At 44.7% G+C, this 23,798-nt stretch overlaps 1 protein-coding gene across 1 annotated transcript in view; it reads left to right on the forward strand.

The window, feature by feature from the left end:
* The window catches only part of LOC127329720 (aspartyl protease family protein At5g10770), a 50,754-nt gene extending 33,577 nt beyond the window's left edge, over positions 1 to 17,177 (forward strand). Inside the window, exons 2-3 of the mRNA XM_071825815.1 lie at positions 15,606 to 15,782; positions 15,850 to 17,177. Coding sequence (XP_071681916.1) covers positions 15,606 to 15,782; positions 15,850 to 17,087 — 1,415 coding nt within the window. The 3' untranslated portion in view covers positions 17,088 to 17,177. The remainder of the gene's footprint in view (positions 1 to 15,605; positions 15,783 to 15,849) is intronic.
* Positions 17,178 to 23,798: the final 6,621 nt, after the last annotated feature.

Genomic DNA, 23,798 nt, shown 5'->3' on the forward strand with positions numbered 1-23,798 from the left:
TCCTGACATCTCGAAGTGAAAGGTCTTGGAAGACCACAGGTGTAACATGCACTAGAAGATTCCAATGCACAATTACCACTTGGCTGCTAACTAGCAGACAAAGGTCAGAAAGTAACAAAGAGAAGGAACATGTTCAGGATCAGAAATCCTGAGATGTAGATGTACAAGATAGAACTCTTGTAAAACTCATGCTGAAAAGGGAGATGTGGCAGAGTCACAACCATAGATATGAGACTCACAAAGAGCACTCTTGTCGTGATCCATTTGGGTCCATGAAAGAACCTCTGCCATAGCTAATGGTAGGAAAGATCTTTTGTTGCCGCGATTCAATCACGACTACAACCAAAGACTTGAGGGCTAGGTGGATTTGAAGTTAGCCATCCTGATGTATGGTTTGACCATGGACAACAGGGGGTCAACGGAATGGATCTTGGGTTAAAGGTCAGCATCGTGTACTAAGTGTTGGAGATATGCCCGAGAGGCAATAATAAAATAGTTATTGTTATATCTTAATGTTCATGATAAATGTTTACACTCCATGCTATAATTGTATTAACCGGAAACTTTAATACATGTGTGTTGTGTAAACAACCAGAGTCCCTAGTAAGCCTCTCATTTAACTAAGCTTGTTGATTAATAGATGATCATGGTTTCCTGATCATGAACATCGGATGTTATTAATAACAAGATCATATCATTAGGTGAATGATGTGATGGACACACCCATAGTAAGCATAGCATAAGATCAAGTCATTAAGTTCAATTTGCTATAAGCTTTCGATACATAGTTACCTAGTCCTTCGACCATGAGATCATGTAAATCACTTATACCGGAAGGGTACTTTGATTACATCAAACACCACTGCGTAAATGGGTGGTTATAAAGGTGGGATTAAGTATTCGGAAAGTATGAGTTGAGGCATATGGATCAAGAGTGGGATATTGTCCATCCCGATGACAGATAGATATACTCTGGGCCCTCTCGGTGGAATGTCATCTGATTAGCTTGCAAGCATGTGAATAGTTCACAAGAGATGATATACCACGGTACGAGAAAAGAGTACTTGTCGGTGACGAGGTTGAACAAGGTATGGAGATACCGATGATCAAACCTCGGACAAGTAAAATATCGCATGACAAAGGGAATCGGTATCGTATGTAAATGGTTCAATCGATCACTAAGTTATCGTTGAATGTGTGGGAGCCATTATGGATCTCCAGATCCCGCTATTGGTTATTGGTCGGAGAAGAGTCTCGACCATGTCTGCATAGTTCACGAACCGTAGGGTGACACACTTAAGGTTTGATGTCGTTTAAGTAGATATGGAATATGGAATGGAGTTCGAATGTTTGTTCGGAGTCTCGGATGGGATCCAGGACATCACGAGGAGGTCCGGAATAGTCCGGAGAATAAGATTCATATATAGGAAGTCATTTTCTAGGTTTGAAAATGATCCGGTATTTTTCTGGAAGGTTCTAGAAGGTTCTAGAAGAGTCCGGAAGAAATCACCATGGAAGGTGGAGTCCCAGGGACTCCACCCACCTTGGCCGGCCAGCCTAAGGGAGGAGGAGTCCTAGGTGGACTCCTCCCCAAGGTGGCCAGCCAGCCCCACCAAAGGAAGGGGGGAGTCCCACTCCCCCTAGGTTTGGCAATATGGAAGGTTTTGTGTTGGGGTCTTATTCGGAGACTTTTGACCTAACCCTTGGGGATCCACCTTTATAATGAGGGAGAGAGGGAGGGGGGCAGTACATGATTGGCCGCACCACCCCTGCCCCCTTTGAGGCCGGCCCCACAAGCTCCCCCTCTCCCAAACCCTAGCCGCCCCCTCTTCCACCGGCAACTCCAGCAGCGCTTAAGCGAAGCCCAGCCGGAGATCTCCACCACCACCGCCACCACGCCGTCGTGCTGCCGGGATTCCGAGGAGGATCTACTACTTCCGCTGCCCGCTGGAACGGGGAGGAGGACGTCATCATCAACACCGAACGTGTGACCGAGTACGGAGGTGCTGCCTGTTCGTGGCACCGTCAGGATCTTCTACGCGCTTTTGCAAGCGGCAAGCGATCGTCTACATCCACCACGAGATCAGAGCCATGTCTATGCATAGATTGGTTGCACGAGTAGAACACAATGGTTTTGTGGGCATTGATGCTTTTGTTGTCTTTAGTTCGTGTACTTTGCATCTTGCGGGATGGTGGGATGAAGCGGCTCGGGCTAACTTTACATGACCGCGTTCATGAGATTTGCTCCACGCTCGACATGCAACTTGTATTGCATAAGTGGCTTTGCGGGTGTCTGTCTCTCTCACCATAGTGAAGATTCAATCTACTCTTTCTATTGACAACATTAGTATCACCGTTGTGGTTCATGTTCGTAGGTAGATTGGATCTTACTCGAAATCCCTAAACCACGTAAAATATGCAAACCAAATTAGAGGCGTCTAACTTGTTTTTGCAGGGTTTGGTGATGTGATATGGCCATGATGTGATGATGAATATGTATGAGATGGTCATTATTGTATTGTGGCAACCGGCAGGAGCCTTATGGTTGTCTTTAAATTTCATGTTGAAGTATTATTTCAAAGTAGTTGTAATAGTTACTACATGGGAGCACAACCATGAAGACGGCGCCATGGACCTTGACGCTGCGCCGAAGATGATGGAGATCATGCCCGTTGATGATGGAGATCATGTCTGTGCTTTGGAGATGAAGATCAAATGCGCAAAGACAAAAGGGCCATATCATATCACATTATGAATTGCATGTGATGTTAATCCTTTATGCATCTTATCTTGCTTAGATCGCGGCGGTAGCATTATAAGATGATCCCTCACATTAATATCAAGATAATAAAGTGTTCTCCTCTCGTATGCACCGTTGCTACAGTTCGTCGTTTTGAAGCATCTCGTGATGATCGGATGTGATAGATTCTACGTTCACATACAACGGGGTGTAAGCCATGTTGCACACGCGGAAATACTTGGGTTTGCTTGACGAGCCTAGCATGTACAGACATGGCCTCGGAACACAGGAAACCGAAAGGTTGAACACGAGTCATATGGATGATATGATCAACATGTTGATGTTCACCATTGAAGCTACATCATCTCGCGTGGTGATCGGTTTTGGTGTAGTGGATATGGATCGTGTGCCACTAAACAACTATGAGGGATGTTGTATTAAGTGGGAGTTCATTAGTAATTAGATTAAAACATGAACTAATTATCATGAACATAGTCTGAATAGTATTTTGAATTGAATTTGTAGAATTGGCATCCGTTATCTACCATGCGCTAGTCTTGTAATTGAGATAGAAATACTGTTAAGTATGACAAGAAACTTTACGGACTGGTACCGTATTGTTAAAGAATCAAGAAATGATTAAGTCTTATTGCAAACTTTTAGTAAACCTCACATTGTTGATTCAAAGAGCAATGATTTCAATTAGTACCTAAATTCATCTTGTCTCCATGAAACTTGAAGTTCAAATCCGTTTGAAAAGTAAGGAGCTGGAAATTTTGTTTTCAGAAATAAGCAAGGTATGAGATATATGTGATATCTAAGACCTTATTGCAAGATGATAGAATATAATCTAGTGAGACTACATAAACTCATAAGTTTTATGGGAATGTACGAAGGTTAAAGACGCCAGGCGTCCCAATCCTCCAACTAAGTTGGGCACTAACAATATTCGCATATCCATGAAGTGATCGTCCTTAGTATGCACCGTTGCTAAGACTCGTCGTTTCGAAGCATCACGTGATGATCGGGTGTTATAGATTCTACGTGTGCATACAACGGGTGCAAGTCAGATTTGCACATGCGAATACTGAGGTTAAACTTTACGAGCCTAGCATGTACAGACATGGTCTCGGAAAGTCGTCATGACTTGATGTATAAAATTATGAGTGAAATTGTTCATCACATTACAAAGTTACTAATAGTGAAATTTAGAACACTTGTCATATGATGATCAACTTCAAAGTCAGAACCTCAAGGTTATTGGTATTTGACCAATGGGCCTAGAAGTTATTGAAGGTGAAGTGTTTTCTGAGAATGAGGAAAGCTAAAAGAGAAACTACAAAAGATTTTTGGCAGAAAGAAAGTAAAGACTAGAAAGTCTAGCTCAGGTGTATATAGATGATATACATGTTATGAATGTATTCTTTGGTTGGTCACACAATGAAGTTCTTGGGTATTTGTACCAGATTGGTTGGTATGAGATGTCATACAACACAACTACAAGAATACAATGGCCTAAGTGACTGATAAGGAATGTGGTAGAAATGCACGTCTGGAACAAAATAAAGTGTTATTGTGTTCGTCGTTGGCATTCTACCTAGCTCTTGAGATTTATAATAAAGAACTTCATAATTGTTATTTAGCTCTGGTCAAATAAAAACAATGAGTTGTTCAAATTATGACTTTACTCCATGTACGATGGATAAGTTATTATAAATCTTAATGGTGAAACACACATTCATAACACTGACGCTAAAATGCCGTAAGGCAAATGATTTGAATTCCACTTATTTGTGGAACCGCCATTTAGGTCATGTTAGAAAGGATCGCATGAAGGAAGTCCATGCAAATGGATTTTTGGAGTCATTTGATTTTTTGAATCATTTGGCGCTTGCAAATCTCTTCTAAATAGAATGACTGAAATACCGTTCATAGGCCAAGAGTTGAACGGGCAACTAACTTAGTGGAAACATACATGATGATGTATATGGTTCACTGGGCATAGTTGTGTGCGGGAGATTCTTCTACTTCATGAAAACTTCCAACAATGAATTGAGTATATGTGGATATATTCGATAAGGAAGAAGTTTGAAACATTTGAATGGATTCAAATAAATTTCAGCATGAAGTGGAAATCATCGTAATAGAAAAGTCAAATATCTATGATTGGATCATGGTGGAAATATTTGAATTACGAGTTTTAGCGAACATCTAAGAGAGTTATGAAATTGTTCTACAACTCACGTTTCTTGGAGTATCATAATGATGATAAAGTATCCGAGAGACGTATCCAAACCTTGTTGGATTAATGATGAGATAATATAAATTGATGCCATTATATTTTGTAGATTATGCTTTAGAGACTACCGCTTTTACACTAAATAGAGCATCATCATAATCCGTTGAAATGACACCATATGAGTTATGGCATGGGTATAAACCCTAATAGTCCTTTCTTAAATTTTGGTATGCATAGCATAAGTAAATAAGTTTACAACCAAAATCGGATGAATGTCTTTGTTGGTTATCCCAGAGAATTGATTGGGAATTCTTTCCACTGTGAAGACAAAGACAAAAGTTTTTGTCAATGTTTCTTATTTCCAAGAAATTGTTTCTAGCGAAGTTTTTGAGTGGAAGGACAATAGAACTTGATAAGGTTGATGAACCTGAGCATGATGATCAGAGTAGCGCAACATCAGAAATGGTTCTGGAAGCGGCCACGATGATTATAGCTCCCATGTCTACAAAGTGTTATAGTCATGGAGATCGAAGCACCTATTGAACCTTGTAGGTATGGTTTACTTTGTGATCAAATAAATGATTTGTGAACAAAGGATTGATTTTGAACAATGATAAACCAACTACATACAAAGAAGTTATGATGGGCCCTGACTCCGTTAAAATGGCTAAGCGCCATGGAATCCAAGATAGATGAACACTTTTTGAAAGTAAATAGATCTATAAAATTGATGGACTTGGATAGGAATATCCTTGAAGAAGCTCGACTTGTCAAAAAAATTGTTTACGACAAAGTTCAAAGAGTTGATTACGATAAGATTAGATCTTCCGTAGCGATGCTTATAGTCTATACGGATTGTTCTAGTAATCGCTACATATTTCTTTTATGAGATGTGATAGTAGGATGGCAAAATACATTACTTAACAGAAGTGTGTATTAAAGGTGTATACAAGATACAACCAAGAGTTTTGCTGGTCCGTGGAATACTAGATAGGTATACAAACTTCAATTGGATGAAGTGAGTATCACGGAGTTGGAATCTTCACCGGATGAAATGATCAAAGAGTTATGATTTCATCAGAGACGATGAAGAGACTTGCATTTGCAAGAAATTAAGTGGGAGCGCTGAGACATATTTGTAATACTTTATGTAGATGACATATCGTTGATTATAAATAATGTAATTATGTAATTGATTAAAAAGGTTTCATTGAGAATTAACTTCAATGAAAGGATATGAACTGAAACACATTTAGTGTCAAGATCTATGAAGATAGATTGAAACACATAATAAGTTTAAGTTAAAAGTACATAAAATGAATATTGAAGTAGTTCAATATAATAAATTAAGAAGGTGTACTTTTCATGTGAAGGTTTAACAAGACTTGAGTGTATCTGACACTCAATGAGTAAAAACATATGAGTGATTTTAGATCACGAATAATATGTACACAATCAGATGTTCTGTGCTCTAAAGAGTTAGGAGCATATACCAGAATGATTCATGTGATGATCATTGGACAACAGTAAGAATATCCCTGAGTGCTTTAGAAGAACCAAGGATATTTATATAGTTTTGTATGGGTAATGACAAATAAATCGCTGTAAGGTGTTGCACCGATATTAGTTTGGTCACATTTAAAAATAAAATTTCAATCTCAATTAGGCTAAGTGTGGTTTAAAAGGTAGCACAATGAGCTAGAAGAAGTCTATGCTAGATTTAGATGAGTTCTAAATATTGTGACGGATTCTAAAAACGAAGGCAGAGTATGTCATTGTTTTGACAATGACTGAGGATGTTAAAGTCGAGAAGTTCTTTGAGAACTTGGTGTAGTTCCGATAGTGTCAGAAATTTGAAGCTATATTGTGTGTGACAATATTAGTGACATATTTCAGACCGCAGAATTAAGGTTCCACCAGAAGACTGAACATATATGATAAATGCCGACTCATTTGGAAAATGAGTGATGCGTTGAGACGCAAATGAATTGCAAAATACATACGTTTTCTGAGAGTGTCAGATCCGTTGACTGAAACCTCTCCCGTGAGCAAAACATGATAAGCACCAGAAGGCCAAGGTGTTATATCTTTACATATGTAAACTAGATTATTGACTCTAGTGCAAGTGGGAGACTGTTGGAGATATGCCCGAGAGGCAATAATAAAATAGTTATTACTATATCTTAATGTTCATGATAAATGTTTACACTCCATGCTATAATTGTATTAACCGGAAACTTTAATACATGTGTGTTGTGTAAACAACCAGAGTCCCTAGTAAGCCTCTCATTTAACTAAGCTTGTTGATTAATAGATGATCATGGTTTCCTGATCATGAACATCGGATGTTATTAATAACAAGATCATATCATTAGGTGAATGATGTGATGGACACACCCATAGTAAGCATAGCATAAGATCAAGTCATTAAGTTCAATTTGCTATAAGCTTTCGATACATAGTTACCTAGTCCTTCGACCATGAGATCATGTAAATCACTTATACCGGAAGGGTACTTTGATTACATCAAACACCACTGCGTAAATGGGTGGTTATAAAGGTGGGATTAAGTATTCGGAAAGTATGAGTTGAGGCATATGGATCAAGAGTGGGATATTGTCCATCCCGATGACAGATAGATATACTCTGGGCCCTCTCGGTGGAATGTCGTCTGATTAGCTTGCAAGCATGTGAATAGTTCACAAGAGATGATATACCACGGTACGAGAAAAGAGTACTTGTCGGTGACGAGGTTGAACAAGGTATGGAGATACCGATGATCAAACCTCGGACAAGTAAAATATCGCGTGACAAAGGGAATCGGTATCGTATGTAAATGGTTCAATCGATCACTAAGTTATCGTTGAATGTGTGGGAGCCATTATGGATCTCCAGATCCCGCTATTGGTTATTGGTCGGAGAAGAGTCTCGACCATGTCTGCATAGTTCACGAACCGTAGGGTGACACACTTAAGGTTTGATGTCGTTTAAGTAGATATGGAATATGGAATGGAGTTCGAATGTTTGTTCGGAGTCTCGGATGGGATCCAGGACATCACGAGGAGGTCCGGAATAGTCCGGAGAATAAGATTCATATATAGGAAGTCATTTTCTAGGTTTGAAAATGATCCGGTATTTTTCTGGAAGGTTCTAGAAGGTTCTAGAAGAGTCCGGAAGAAATCACCATGGAAGGTGGAGTCCCAGGGACTCCACCCACCTTGGCCGGCCAGCCTAAGGGAGGAGGAGTCCCAGGTGGACTCCTCCCCAAGGTGGCCGGCCAGCCCCACCAAAGGAAGGGGGGAGTCCCACTCCCCCTAGGTTTGGCAATATGGAAGGTTTTGTGTTGGGGTCTTATTCGGAGACTTTTGACCTAACCCTTGGGGATCCACCTATATAATGAGGGAGAGAGGGAGGGGGGCAGTACATGATTGGCCGCACCACCCCTGCCCCTTTTGAGGCCGGCGCCACAAGCTCCCCCTCTCCCAAACCCTAGCCGCCCCCTCTTCCACCGGCAACTCCAGCAGCGCTTAAGCGAAGCCCTGCCGGGGATCTCCACCACCACCGCCACCACGCCGTCGTGCTGCCGGGATTCCGAGGAGGATCTACTACTTCCGCTGCCCGCTGGAACGGGGAGGAGGACGTCGTCATCAACACCAAACATGTGACCGAGTACGGAGGTGCTGCCCGTTCGTGGCACCGTCAGGATCTTCTACGCGCTTTTGCAAGCGGCAAGCGATCGTCTACACCCACCACGAGATCTGATCTCGTTAACGCTTTGTGATCTTCAAGGGTATGTTGATCTTCACCTCGTTGCTACCATCTTCTTGATTGGATCTTGGCTTGTTCTTCGTTCTTGCGATAGGAAATTTTTTGTTTTCAATGCTACGAATCCCAACACTAAGTTCACACTAAGAGAACCCAGCACAATCCGGGACCTTCAGTTCAAGTCCAAGGGTTAAAATATGGAGAAAGGAGTAACTACTATCTGAGTGACACAAAGGACACTAAGAGATAGTAATCATGGTGTAACTTTCAAGAAGCCATTGCTAGCTTCAGAAGTATCCAAGAAAAAGGAAAGGAGGAGTCCAAGGTGAAAGAAAACCTTGAAGCCTAGAACAGAATGATGTGGAACCCACAAAAATAGAGAGATCATGATGGAAGGAAATCTCTCGATTGAAACAAAATAAAGGAGATAACAAAGAACACATAAGACTTTAGAGAACTCGACACTAGGTCAACTGGTAAAGAAACGACCTGCCTTTGAGGCACCTAAGTTTTGAAAGACCATAAGAGGTGGTAAAACTTTTTCAAATCAACACAAGGTAAGGTGTGACTCTGAATTAGAGCGATACTAGATAAGGAGTAAAAAGAATCCTAATCAGATTTTCGCAAATATTTTTAGCTTTCAAATAGTTTTCACAAACACTAGACTCAACAACGACCAATAGAAAGGTTTTGCTATAGGCAGCCCTGCTCTGATACCAAAACCTGTCGCGACCCCCGGAGGTCGGGGCTAGACAAACCCAGATCTCCATCTGGCATAAGCCTAACCTAGACCTCGAGGGCCTTGCAGGGTGGGAATCGGTAACACAACAGTGACTCTATGACCCAAAGAGTAATACAAGCTCATAACTGAGCAAAAGAACCAAAATATTACAAGCAGAGGTCACTGACCTGACATTTCATCAATCAACGGAAGCAAAGTTATGCTATTCTGAATAGCAAGATAGCAAAAGGCCTAAGAGGCCAGGAGCATAACGGCGACGTCCCAGCCCATAGATTCCAGGCTGCCACCTGGGAATCCCAAGCTACTCGTCGATGTCGACCTAGAAACCTTCATTTGTTGGAGCAACTTCGTCTGAAACAAAGCATGCAAAGCTGAGTACAGGGACTCAGCAAGACTTAGTACAACCTTTTAGCAAAGCGGGTATGCGAGGCTTTATGTGGAGCTTATTTTGCGGAAAGCCAGTTCTCCTTTGTAAAACAAGAGGGGGCAAAAGCTCGTCTACTCAGATCATTTTAAAAGGGGATAAGAGAGTGATATTTCTAGCTCTACTGATCATCATATTGAATCCACCGAGATCTTCATCATATGCTGAACCTATCAACTAGGATCACCCCCTCGATACCCTGAGAAGGGATCCTTATCACACATTGATTCCAAGTTTTACGATTAGGTTCATGTTGTCTATGATCACAGAATCCATCACCAAGTCGTCCGTAACTGTGGACACGGCTTTTCGAAAAGATTTACCCTGCAGGGGTGTACAAATTTACCCACACGTGCCGACCGACTCTTAGCGCCGTCATGTACACGCTTCCTTAGCGTGCCGGCAGAGGGTGGTCAACCAAAACCTTTCCCTTACTTCGCCTATTCCATGAGTCAAACTAACTGGGGAACTCCGTCATCGTAGGTAGCCATTCTCCGAGGCGGTCCCGGTCATTGTGTGCAGGGGATCCAGTTCAATGCCTGCAGCATCCTTCACCCCGGCCACGCCCTGTATGATGCACTTTGAAAACATTTTCCACCTTTTCCCCATGTGTATGGCAAATGGAACTCGCAAACTAATTGACTCATGGGAAAGCAAGGCAAGTTCGGGCCAAGGGGTTCCCATGGGCCCCGTGTGGCTGTACGCTCAATCTTGGTTCCGAAGGCGAGAACTCAGGTCCTAGTATCGGCGAGAACGAGTCAAATCACCACATCCCCATGTGGCGGCCCATCCAAGCCTTAAAACATGTTTAATTATCATCACTGATCTTACCACGTCAACCTGCCATACTAGGTTCAATCGCAGCTCTGATTCATCAACCGGATGGATCAGAATTCGTCAACTAAGCATGGCTAAGCATATTCGATATAACGGCTCTATCGATGCACACATAGCTCAAACCTAGTCTTGCTGGGAGCAGTGAATCAGAGTATTTAGGCTACAAGGATGGTAAATGCAACACAAATAGGATAACTATACCTGCCGATAAAACATATTGGAATCGTATGCAATATGTAGGAACCAGAAGTAAAAGCATTTTGAAACCATAATATGAACCAGGTTAGGGCTTGCCTTTGTCCCTGACAAACCAATATGGATCTTCGGAGATCCCATGCTTGACTTGTTCATCAATGGACAAGTATTGAGTTGCGTCGTTGTCGATCTTCATCGTCTCGGCACTTGCTCTATCGATCACGAAGAAGCAAACACCGGAAAGGTAAAGGAACAATCAACACATGGCATCGATGCAATGCGCATACAAGAATGATGATATGACATGTTAATTAGGTACTAAAATAACCCTAAGACATCATCAATTTAACTGGGGTTCGACAGGACTAGGGTTAGTAGTTCCGGAGCCTCAGAGGGGTTGATTAAGTTCTTCTAAAACAACTAGGGTTCAAAGTTGTTTAACAATCCATGATTTTGTAACCAAATTGTAGATCTCATTTTTCTGAAAATTTTGATATAATATACATATTTTCCTGATTTACAATGAATAAGTTATGAATTTTACAAGTTTTATTCATTTTAAATCATTTCTAGAAAATCCTGGAAAATAATAAAAACCTGACAGACTGGACCCACATGTCAAGGTTTTAATCATTTAGGAAAATAATAAATATCTGACAAGGGGACCCACCTGTCAATATATTTATTAAACTAGAAAATCATTTACAGAAATAGAAAAGGGGAATAATGATGTCATGCTGACGTCATGCTGACATCAGCGTGGCCATTGCCCACAGGTCGAGCTCGGGCTCGACGCTAGGGACCGCGAGAGGGCGCGTGCGAGGGGGCAAACGGCGCGGCGTGACGCGGGCAACCGATTGGTAGCGGCGCCGCCCGCTATTGGTCGCCGGAGCGCGGCCACCGGCGAGATGCGGCGGCGGCCGGGGGCAGTTGCCCATGGCGGCGGCGCTAGAGGGGGTTAGGAAGGGAGCTGAGGGCACAGGGAGAGAGATAAGCTCACCGTGGTCGCGATGGTGAGGTCAGCGACGCCGGAGAGGGTTCACCGGTGGCGAATCGATGGGTCCGGCCCGCAGTAGGTTAGGCTAGGGTTAGGTTCCCGGGGGCGCCGGAGACCGTGGGGAAGGGGAGAAAGCGGGGCTAGGGTTCGGGGCGGCGGCGGAGCTCTATTTAAGGCTGCCGGGAGCGGCGGCGGGGATCTTGGCGCGGAGGCGCATCGGGCGGCCGGGCTGCTGCCACCGAGCAGCATCGGGGGGAAGGAAGACGATGGCAATTTTGCCAATACCCCCCTGGGGATTTTCTGGGCTGAGGTGGGTTGAGGGTTGGGCTGCTGCTGGGCTGTGTTGGGCCACTTTGGGCTGCGCAGAGAGAGGAGGGAAGAGAGGGGAGTTGAGTTGCGGCCTAAACAGAGAAGATGCTTTCTTCTCTCTTTTTTTCCAAAAATCTGTTTATTTTGTTTCCAAATTCTTTTTTCTATTTCAAAACTCATTTGAAGTTTCAACTTCCTGACATTTTGCAAATACCACATGGACTTCTTAAAAGAGAAGTGTCATGTAGGTTGACTTTGGAATTTTGAAATATTTTGAGCATTTAAAAGAGAGGGGGATTTGCATAACATTAGGGTTTTCCAAAATTATTTCCTTATGCAATTTTCTTAGGAAAATAATGCTCATGCCATGATGCACAAACAAACCCTAATCTAGGTTTAGCAAAACAGGGATGTTACAAAAATCCAAGAAAAGAAACATTTATCGTTCTGAGAGGATGACATGCGGGACCCATGAGGCAGCAGCATCCTCAACGTTTCCAAGGCGGCACGGGATCCAAAAAAGGAAAAATAGCCAGAAATTAGGGGTCAAAATAACTCCAAGAAAGGAAATGTTTATTGTTCATAGAGGCTAACATGTGGGACCCATGAGCTAGCAGAGTCCTCAACATTTCAAAGACGGCAGGGGATCAAAAGAAAAAGGAAGTAGCCGGAAATTAGGGGTCAAAAATAACTCCAAGAAAAAAACTTTTATTGTTAATAGAGGATGACATGCGGGACCCATGAGTCAGCAGCTTACTCAACGTTTCAAAGGCGGCATGAGATCGAAAGAAAAAGGCAAGTGACCAAATATCAGGAGTCAAAAATAATCCAAGAAAAGAAACTTTATTGTACATAGAGGATGGCATGCGGGTCCCATTTTGCAGCAGCGGTCTCAACGTTTCAAATGCGGCTTGAGATCAAAAGAAAAAGAAAGTAGCCAGAAATTAGGGGGTCAAAAAAAACTCCAAGAAAAGAAAGTTGATTGTACATAGAGGAGGACATGCGGGTCCCATGAGTTAGCAGCTTACTCAACGTTTCCAAGGCGGCAGGGGATCAAAAGAAAAAGTAAATAGCCAAAAATCAGAGCGTGAAAAAAAATCCAAGAAAAAAAAATTTTATAGTACATAGAGGATGACATGCGGGTCCCATGAGCCAGCAGGTTCCTCAACGTTTCAAAGGAGGCATGAGATCGAAAGAAAAAAGACAAGTGACCAAATATCAGGAACCAAAAATAATCCAAGAAAAAAAACTTTTATTGTTCATAGAGGATGACATGCGGGACCCATGAGGCACCAGCATCCTCAACGTTTCCAAGGCAGCAGGGGATCGAAAGAAAAAAGGAAATAGCCAAAAATCAGAGGGTGAAAAATAATCCAAGAAAATAAACTTTTACTGTACATAGAGGATGACATGCGGGTCCCATGAGCCAGCAACTTCCTCAATGTTTCAGAGGCGGCATGCGATCGAAAGAAAAAGGCAAGTGATCAAATATCAGGTGCCAAAAATAATCCAAGAAAAGAAACTTTTATTGTACATAGAAGATGATATGCGGGTCCCATTTTGCAGCAGCTTACTCAACGTTTGAGAGGCGGCATGAAATCGAAAGAAAAAGGCAACTGACCAAATATCAGGAGTCAAAAATAATCAGAGAAAAGAAACTTTTATTGTACATAGAGGATGACATGCGGGTCCCATTTTGCAGCAGCGGTCTCAACGTTTCAGAGGCGGCACGGGATCAAAAGAAAAGGGCAAGTGACCAAATATCAGGTGCCAAAAATAACTCGAAGAAAAGAAACTTGATTGTACATAGAGGATGACATGCGGGTCCCATTTAGCAGCAGCGGTATCAACGTTTCAGAGACGGCATGGGATCGAAAGAAAAGGCAAGTGACCAAATATCAGGTGCCAAAAATAACTCCAAGAAAAGAAATTTGATTGCACATAGAGGATGACATGCGGGTCCCATTTTGCAGCAGCGGTCTCAACGTTTCCAAGGCGGCACGGGATCAAAAGAAAAAGGAAGTAGCCAGAAATCAGGGGGTCAAAAAAATCCAAGAAAAGAAAGAATTTTTGTTCATAGAGGATGACATGCGGGACCCATGATCCTGCATCGTAAACGGCTCGATCGGAGAGCGTTGAACGAGATAGCGCGATCGAGAAGAAAACAATGCTAGAGAGGCTGCCATCTGGGCCCTACATCCCTGGGCGGTGCGGATTTGCGTTGACTCGGCCGGCGCACCCAAGAATTCATCATGCACCACGTCCCGGGCCACCATACGTGACGTTTTCCACGTTTTCGTCGGGCTAGGTGGCCTAAAAAACGAGAAAAAAAAGTTTTGACATGCACCACGGAGAGAGAGCAAAAATTGTCGGCCATGGTGCATCAGCAACCACGGCGCGACTTTAACTTCATCGGCTATGGAAACTTTTCTTGTAGTGTATCATAGGAGATGGCCCACAAGAGAAGTTGTAGTACCCTAGTATTTCCCTCCTTCCAGGTTTCACAACACACAAGAATAACAGCCCTTGTTAGCATTTTAGACAACACGCTCGGATGTTTATTCATTTGTCATACTGAGTGGCCACGGTGTCAGAAGTGTCGGTCGCAGTAGTTCCTACATGCCCGAGACATATGTGGCTGCCGGTTATAGTATACCTGTTGAAATGATCATGCAGGCAAACAAGGACATATATGCAAAGAAGGATGCGAGACATCTAATTTTAAAAAGTAGGAAGATTGGTATTGATCCAAAGGTGATGGAAAAGCTGCCCCATACATTTTTTGTAAGCCCCAAGTTTATTTGTGGGGCAAAAAAAAAGCCAGCCATCAAAGCAACAAAAGCAACGAGATCCAAGGCGTAGTGGTCCTTCTGTCATATGTGACCAAAGTATCCCATAACAAAAGGAGGAAATGGAAAATAAGAAAATAGAAGATGGTGACTATAAGGATATGTTTGCGGGTTTCCATTCAGCATGTTGTATGCTTTCAGTACTGACTTCTTTTTGACGTGACGATTTCTTTGAGATGCGATATTTTTTTTGGTCCCACCAAATCAACAGCTCAGATTTCAAGATTTTCTCCGACTAACAAGATTTCTTCTGGAGATTAGTATGCGTAATTATATACATTTAGGTAGATCGACAGATTTGTCTCTCTCGCGAAAACCTATTGAAGTGCTTTCAGTGTGTTATACTATATGAATTAACTTGGTAATAATTAAAGTGACGTCAAATCTTGTTCTTGTGCTAACTGCTAACATAATACTACTATCATGAGCTTGCCCAAGTGGTACGTAACACATCCGGTGCCGGCCAATGGCCAGCGACATATAAATTCCTGTGTGAGTTGTAATTAAGCACGAAACACCTACTCAAGTGACCATGTTTTTGCGGGTTTTACTTCTCTTCTTCTCGGCCTACAGGCCGCTAGCGCTAGTTTCTCTCCAACTGCTCATGCAAAAGGAAATGGTCACGGCTATCGGGTAGTAGCAGCTACCAAGTTTGAGGCAAAAGCAATCTGCTTCGCGCTCCGGGGTAAGCTAGCGTACATACTGCATTTGCATGCATGCATGCCTAGTAGTCTAACTCCACAGCTTCGCAGTGATTCCGGCCTCCAACCGCACCTGGCTGCCGTTGTACCACCGCCATGGCCCGTGCTCGCCGCCCCCCTCCGGCCAGAGGGCACCTTATTCCACGGCTTCCATTCTCCGCCGGGACCAAGTCCGTGCCGACGCCATCCAACGGAGGCTCTCCAGGAAGGGTCCATCCGGCGTCTCAACCGCACTAGGCACTGCTTTGGGGTTGGGGACGTTGGAGTACGTGATCGCCGTGGGGCTAGGCACGCCGTCGGTCAGGCAGACAGTCCTCATCGACACCGGGAGCGACCTCTCGTGGGTGCAGTGCCGTCCATGCTCGCAGCCGCCGTGCCACCGCCAGAAGGACGCCGTGTTCGACCCCAGCAAGTCGTCTACCTACTCCCCGTTCCGCTGTGGTTCTCCTGCCTGCGCGCGGCTCGCTGCTGACAACACCACCAATGGCTGCTCTGGCTCCAACACCAACAGGTGCGGCTACGTTGTCAAGTACGGCGATGGCTCCAACACTACGGGGACGTACAGCTCCGACACGCTCATGCTCACCCCCTCCGACCTTGTAGTCAACTTCCGGTTTGGCTGCAGCCACGATATAACGGGCTTCGCCGACACCGATCTAACTGACGGCCTACTCGGGCTCGGCGGCGATGCTCAGTCGCTCGTGTCGCAGGCCGGCAAAAGGGCCTTCTCCTACTGCCTCCCGCCGACGGCAAGCCACACCGGGTTCTTCACGCTCGGCGTGCCGCGCGTCTCCGCCTCCAGGTTCGCGGTCACACCCCTGTACAGGGCCGCCCAGTCCGCCACATTCTACCTCGTGAAGCTCCAGGCCATCACCGTGGCCGGGAGGCGCCTCGACGTGCCCCCCTCGGTCTTCTCCGCGGGCGCGATCATGGACTCCGGCACGATCATCACCCGGCTACCGCCTGCGGCCTACCGCGAGCTGCGGGCGGCGTTCAGGGCCGAGATGATCAATATGTACCCACCCGCACCCCCAGAAGGTATCCTGGACACATGCTTCAACCTCACAGGTGTCCGCGATCTCAGGGTGCCCCGCGTTGCTCTCGTCTTCGACCGAGGCGTTGCCGTCGAGCTCCACCCCACGGGGATTATTCAGGATGGCTGCCTTGCGTTCGCCTCCAACCATGCGCGCCGCTCCCCTGGGATCATTGGCAACGTGCAGCAGAGGACACTCGAGGTGCTCTACGATGTAGCCGGCGGGGCAGTCGGATTCCGGCGTGGCGCCTGCTAATCCAAAAACTACTACACTGCCGCGCTTGTCTTTTGCTTCTTTTGCAGCTCACTCATTTGCGTGTGGTTTGCTCAATAATTTCGGATGTAAGAGTATCTCCACCGGCAGCCTCAGGGGCTACCACGAGCGTATGGGAGACCACTCGCCCGTCCTCCCGAACTATAGGGACGGACATCCCACATCGGCATCTTCCATACCCGCGTCCTCTAATTTTTTCTTTCTTTTTACACCATTTATATAATATTTTCAAACAATAGTTTAAACAGTTTTGAAACATATAAATTTATTCATACAATAATTCAACATAGTTTAACACAAATACAAATGGAATTATTCATATAATAATTTAAATTTTAAATCATGCGTTGGCGGCTTCTCTTCTCCCCTATAAATGCGCAACCAGATCCGCTTGAAGTTGAGCATGAACACCTGCATCTTGAATTTTTTGATGCATATGAAGGAAAGATGCGAACTCTTGGGATACATGTTCAATTTCAGCAAGAGGCACATGATAATCAAATGGGTGATCATCATCCACAGGTGTGTCACGCTCGCTCTCAATGATCATGTGCATGATCACACAAGCGTTCATCACCTCCCACATCTCAGACTCCGACCAAGTGAGAGCATGGTACCTGACAACGACGAAACACTGTTGGACCACACCAAAAGCCCGCTCAACATCCTTGCAAGCTGCTTCCTGGCATGTCACAAAATAAGTGTCCATCTCCGAACCTGGAGCAGGGATTGTCTTCACAAATGTAGCATACGCTGGATAGATATCATCGGCTAGACAGTACCCCCTATTCTATGCATCGCCATTAACCTCAAAGTTCACGGTAGGAGTTTGTCCCTCAGCTAGCCTGGCAAACACCGGAGAGCGCTGCAGCACGTTGATATCATTGTTGGTTCCTACCATGCTAAATAAAGCATACCAAATCCAGAGGTCATACTCTGCCACCGCCTCAAGAATGACACTGCACTCACCGGTATGCCCCTTGTAGATCCCTTACCAGGCAAAAGGGCAATTGTTCCAACTCTAATGCATGCAGTCGATGCTTCCGAGCATCCAGGAAACCCTCAGGCGGCATTTTGTGTCAGGATCCGAGTTGTATCATCTGCCGTCGGTGCTCTCAAATAATCTCCACCAAACACCGCTATGACGGCTCGGCAAAACATGTAGATAGTCTTGGAGCATGTCGACTCCGCCATGCGTAGGTAGTCATCGGCTGCACCTGAGGGGGGAGGCTCCGTATGCAAGACAGCGCATTGTAGCAGTGCACTTTTGGTTTCAGGAGAAGGCCCACAAACCGGTACAATCTTGCTTGCACATGAAGTAATAGTCGTACTCACTGACACCAAAGACAATCTTCATGAACAGATCATTTTTCATCCGAAACCGGCGTCGAAAATCCTTCGTCATGTGTGTTGTGTCGTCAGCGAAGCAGTCGGAGTCAAGAAGCAAGGCGCCGGCTTGGTGATGCCGCTCCTTGTTCCTACTCTTGCCAACCCTTGAACTGCCTCGTCGAGGCACGGCCAAGGCCAGAATGGGCTGGCGGAGGTGGAGGAGGCTCACCAGCATCAGCCGCTGCTGCCGCCATTGGATGGCTACAGTGTTCTCCTCCTCCATGAACATCTGTACCAACATCTCATTGTCGCTGTCCATCGCGGCAATCCGCCGAACACCTTGTGGGCGGGATGGACGGACGACCGTGGTGGCAGCCTCCTACTGCCGTCGAGTCGGCCAGTCGTTGAGATCAGACGCTAGCGGTTTCGATGGCCGGTGGCTTCTGGACAGGCAGCGTGGAAGGCGAGGACGTGGGAAGCGACGGCGGCGATGGCGATCCAGAAGGGTTTGGAGTCGGATCGGGCGGGGGGTGGGAGGTGCGGGAAACATGCGCGTGTGGCTAGCAGAAGGGTCCCGCATGCGTTTTGCTACATGGACGAGGCTGCCGGCACCCTGATTCGCACCCTTCACGTAGGGGGCGGCACAGGGTTATGGGCGACTCTATTGGACTCGAAACCGCGTCGGCACTTTATTGGACGCGCCGGTGTAAACCCCCAAATGGTTGTGGGGCCTTCTATTGGACTCGCCGTGGAGATTCTCTAACAGTTTTTTAAATGATAATGTGCGGGCTTACCATTTAGGCGCAAATGTAGAAATGTTGCAGTTACACTGGATGGGCAAAAATAAGGTTGTAATTCTTGCATTCCGCTAGCAAGACAAGCTCACAGTACTGGGCCATGGGGTGCCAGTTTGAATGCTGCATTTCCGCCATGCACAGCACACTATACTTACCTTGTTTGTTTAGATGTTTATTTGGTGCTCCAAGATTCATTCTAAAATATTTTACTCCATCCGATTCATATTACTTGATGCTAAAATGGATGTATAGTATCAAACTTCGTCGCGTTTAAATATTGTGCAGGAAAGTTTCACCAAATAGCCGCGTAATGAAACATGGTGAAACCTTGTGCGGTACATTTCTCGGGGTAGGTCCCTAAAAAGGGGCTAGTATTTCTTGGCACAAACTCACATTTTTTTCGATAAAGAGTGTTTTTATTATTTAAAAGGTTTCAATATTATATCCGGCATCTACATAGCTAAGATACACACAATCTCAGTCCAATCGACATAAGTAAAATCAATACAAAGAGATAAACAGGATGCAACCTGGACAACTAAGGATGCGGAGATCCAATCCTAAGATTATGCTACCACCCATGTTGGATAATAAAATCCTTCGCCGTATCCTTCAACCGTGTAGAGACCTATGTAAAGAGGTTGCGATTCGCTAAAGCGACGACCATGACCAGAGCAAACTGGTGCACCGGTAGACAACCTACATGAGAGAAGCATTTTTGTTATTAACAACCTTGTTGTTTCTACATAGCTAGAGCGACCAAATTGAAGGAGATATGCCCTAGAGGCAATAATAAAGTGGTTATTATTTATATCTTTATGTTTATGATAAATGTTTATATATCATGCTATAATTGTATTAACCGAAACATTAGTACATGTGTGATATGTAGACAACAAGAAGTCCCTAGTATGCCTCTTAAACTAGCTTGTTGATTAATGGATGATTAGTTTCATAATCATGAACATTGGATGTTATTAATAACAAGGTTATATCATTATATGAATGATGTAATGGACACACCCAATTAAGCGTAGCATAAGATCTCGTCATTAAGTTATTTGCTATAAGCTTTCGATACGTAGTTACCTAGTCCTTATGACCATGAGATCATGTAAATCACTTATACCGGAAAGGTACTTTGATTACACCAAACACCACTGCGTAAATGGGTGGCTATAAAGGTGGGATTAAGTATCCGGAAAGTATGAGTTGAGGCATATGGATCAACAGTGGGATTTGTCCATCCTGATGACGGATAGATATACTCTAGGCCCTCTCGGTGGAATGTCGTCTAATGTCTTGCAAGCATATGAATGAGTTCATAAGAGACCACATACCACGGTACGAGTAAAGAGTACTTGTCAGGAGACGAGGTTGAACAAGGTATAGAGTGATACCGAAGATCAAACCTCGGACAAGTAAAATATCGCGTGACCAAGGGAATTGGTATTGTATGTGAATGGTTCATTCGATCACTAAAGTCATCGTTGAATATGTGGGAGCCATTATGGATCTCCAGATCCCGCTATTGGTTATTGGTCGGAGTGAGTACTCAACCATGTCCGCATAGTTCACGAACCGTAGGGTGACACACTTAAAGTTGGATGTTGAAATGGTAGTACTTGAATATGGAATGGAGTTCGAATATTTGTTCGGAGTCCCGGATGAGATCCCGGACATCACGAGGAGTTCCGGAATGGTCCGGATAATCAGATTCATATATAGGATGTCATTTTATGTGAATTAAAATGTCGCGGAAGGTTCTATGGAAGGTTCTAGAAGGTTCTAGAAAAGTCCGGAAGAAACCACCAAGGAAGGTGGAGTCCACATGGGACTCCACCTCCATGGCCGGCCAACCCTAGTGGGGGAGGAGTCCCAAGTGGACTCCCCCTTAGGGGCCGGCCACCCCCCACATGGGAGGTGGAACTCCCACCTCTAGTGGGAGTCCTAGCTTGGCTAGGTTTCCCCTCCATATGGAAGGTTTTTGGTTCGGGTCTTATTCGAAGACTTGGGGACTAACTCTTGGGGTTCCACCTATATAATGAGGGGCATAGGGGAGGGGGCCGGCCACTACAAAGCCACAAGTTGGCCACCCCCTCCCAAACCCTAGCCGCCCCCCTCTCCTCCATAACTCCCGCGTAGCTTTAGCGAAGCTCCGCCGGACTTCTCCACCACCACCGACACCACGCCGTCGTGCTGTCGGATTCAAGAGGAGCTACTACTTCCGCTGCCCGCTGGAACGGGGAGGTGGACGTCGTCTTCATCAACAACCGAACGTGTGACCGAGTACGGAGGTGCTGCCCGTTCGTGGCGCCGGAACCGATCGTGATCAAGATCTTCTACGCGCTTTTGCAAACGGCAAGTGAACGTCTACCGCAGCAACAAGAGCCTCCTCTTGTAGGCTTTGGAATCTCTTCAAGGGTGAGACTCGATACCCCCTCGTTGCTACCGTCTTCTAGATTGCATCTTGGCTTGGATTGCGTGTTCGCGGTAGGAAATTTTTTGTTTTCTATGCAACGTTATCCTACAGTGGTATCAGAGCCGTGTCTATGCATAGATGGTTGCACGAGTAGTACACAATGGTTTTGTGGGCGTTGATGCTCTTGTTATCTTTAGTTTGAGTACTTTGCATCTTTGTGGCATAGTGGGATGAAGCGGCTCGGACTAACTTTACATGACCGCGTTCATGAGACTTGTTCCTCGTTCGACATGCAACTTGTATTGCATAAGAGGCGTTGCGGGTGTCTGTCTCTCCTACTATAGTGAAGATTCAATTTACTCTTCTATTGAAAACATTAGTATCAACGTTGTGGTTCATGTTCGTAGGTAGATTAGATCTCTCTCGAAAACCCTAAACCACGTAAAATATGCAAACCAAATTAGAGACGTCTAACTTGTTTTTGCAGGGTTTGGTGATGTGATATGGCCATAATGTGATGATGAATATGTATGAGATGATCATTATTGTATTGTGGCAACCGGCAGGAGCCTTATGGTTGTCTTTAAAATTCATGTTGAGTAGTTTTTCAAAGTAGTTGTAATAGTTACTACATGAAGGACAATCATGAAGACGGCGCCATTGACCTTGACGCTACGCCGACGATGATGGAGATCATGCCCGAAGAAGATGGAGATCATGTCCGTGCTTTGGAGATGAAGATCAAAGGCGCAAAGACAAAAGTGCCATATCATATCACATATGAACTGCATGTGATGTTAATCCTTTTATGCATCTTATTTTGCTTAGATCGCGACGGTAGCATTATAAGATGATCCCTCACTAAAATCTCAAGATAATAAAGTGTTCATCCTTAGTAGCACCGTTACCAAGTCTTGTCGTTTCGAAGCATCTCGTGATGATCGGGTGTGATAGATTCAATAAGTACATACAACGGGTGCAAGACAGTTTTGCACATGCGGATACTAAGGTGGCCTTGACGAGCCTAGCATGTACAGACATGGTCTCGGAACACGTGATACCGAAAGGTAGAGCATGAATCATATGGTTGATATGATGAACACTTTGAGTGTTCGCCATTGAAATCACACCTTTTCTCGTGATGATCGGGTTTAGGTGCGGTTGATTTGGTTCGTGTGATCACTAAGACAATGCGAGGGATATTGTTTTGAGTGGGAGTTCACTTAGATTTTTTAATTATATTGAATTAAAATTTGAACTCAATTTGTCATAAACTTAGTCTAAACTTTTGCAAATATATGTTGTAGAGATGGCGTCCCCAATCAATTTTAATCAGTTCCTAGAGAAAGAGAAACTTAAGAGCAACGGTAGCAACTTCACCGACTGGTTCCGTCATGTGAGGATCTTCCTCTCTCGGCGGAAATCGCAATATGTGCTTGATGCACCGCTAGGTGACCCTCCCGCAGAAACAGAAACCGATGAAGTAAAAGCTGTTTACGAGACTCGGAAAATACGGTACTCTCAAGTTCGGTGTGCCATCCTATGCGATCCGGAATCCGATCTTCAAAAACGTTTTGAGCACCACGATCCTCATGAGTTGATGAAAGAGCTGAAAGCTATTTTTGAGACTCATGCGGCCGTGGAATGCTATGAAGCATCGAAACATTTCTTCAGCTGCATGATGGAAGAAGGCAGCTCCGTTAGTGAGCACATGCTCGCCATGACCGGGCATGCGAAGAAACTCAGTGACTTGGGAATAGTGATTCCTAACAGATCGGGGATTAATCGTGTCCTTCAATCATCGCCACCAAGTTACAAGAACTTCGTGATGAACTACAATATGCAGAACATGAACAAGGAGTTACCTGAACTCTTTGGCATGCTAAAAGCTGCTGAGATTGAGATCAAGAAAGAGCACCAAGTGTTGATGGTCAACAAGACCACCAGTTTCAAGAAACAGGGCAAGTCTAAGGGAAAATTCAAGAAGGGTGGCAAGAAAGCTGCCACGCCTCTGTGAAACCTAAGAACGGCCCTAAGCCCGATGCTGAGTGCTATTATCGCAAGGAGAAGGGACACCGGAAGCGTAATTGCTCCAAGTATCCGGCTGATCCGAAGAGCGGCCTTGTCAAGAAGAAGAAAGAAGGT

The sequence above is a fragment of the Lolium perenne genome, chromosome 2, assembly GCF_019359855.2.
Source record: "Lolium perenne isolate Kyuss_39 chromosome 2, Kyuss_2.0, whole genome shotgun sequence".
NCBI classification, from domain to species: Eukaryota; Viridiplantae; Streptophyta; class Magnoliopsida; order Poales; family Poaceae; genus Lolium; species Lolium perenne.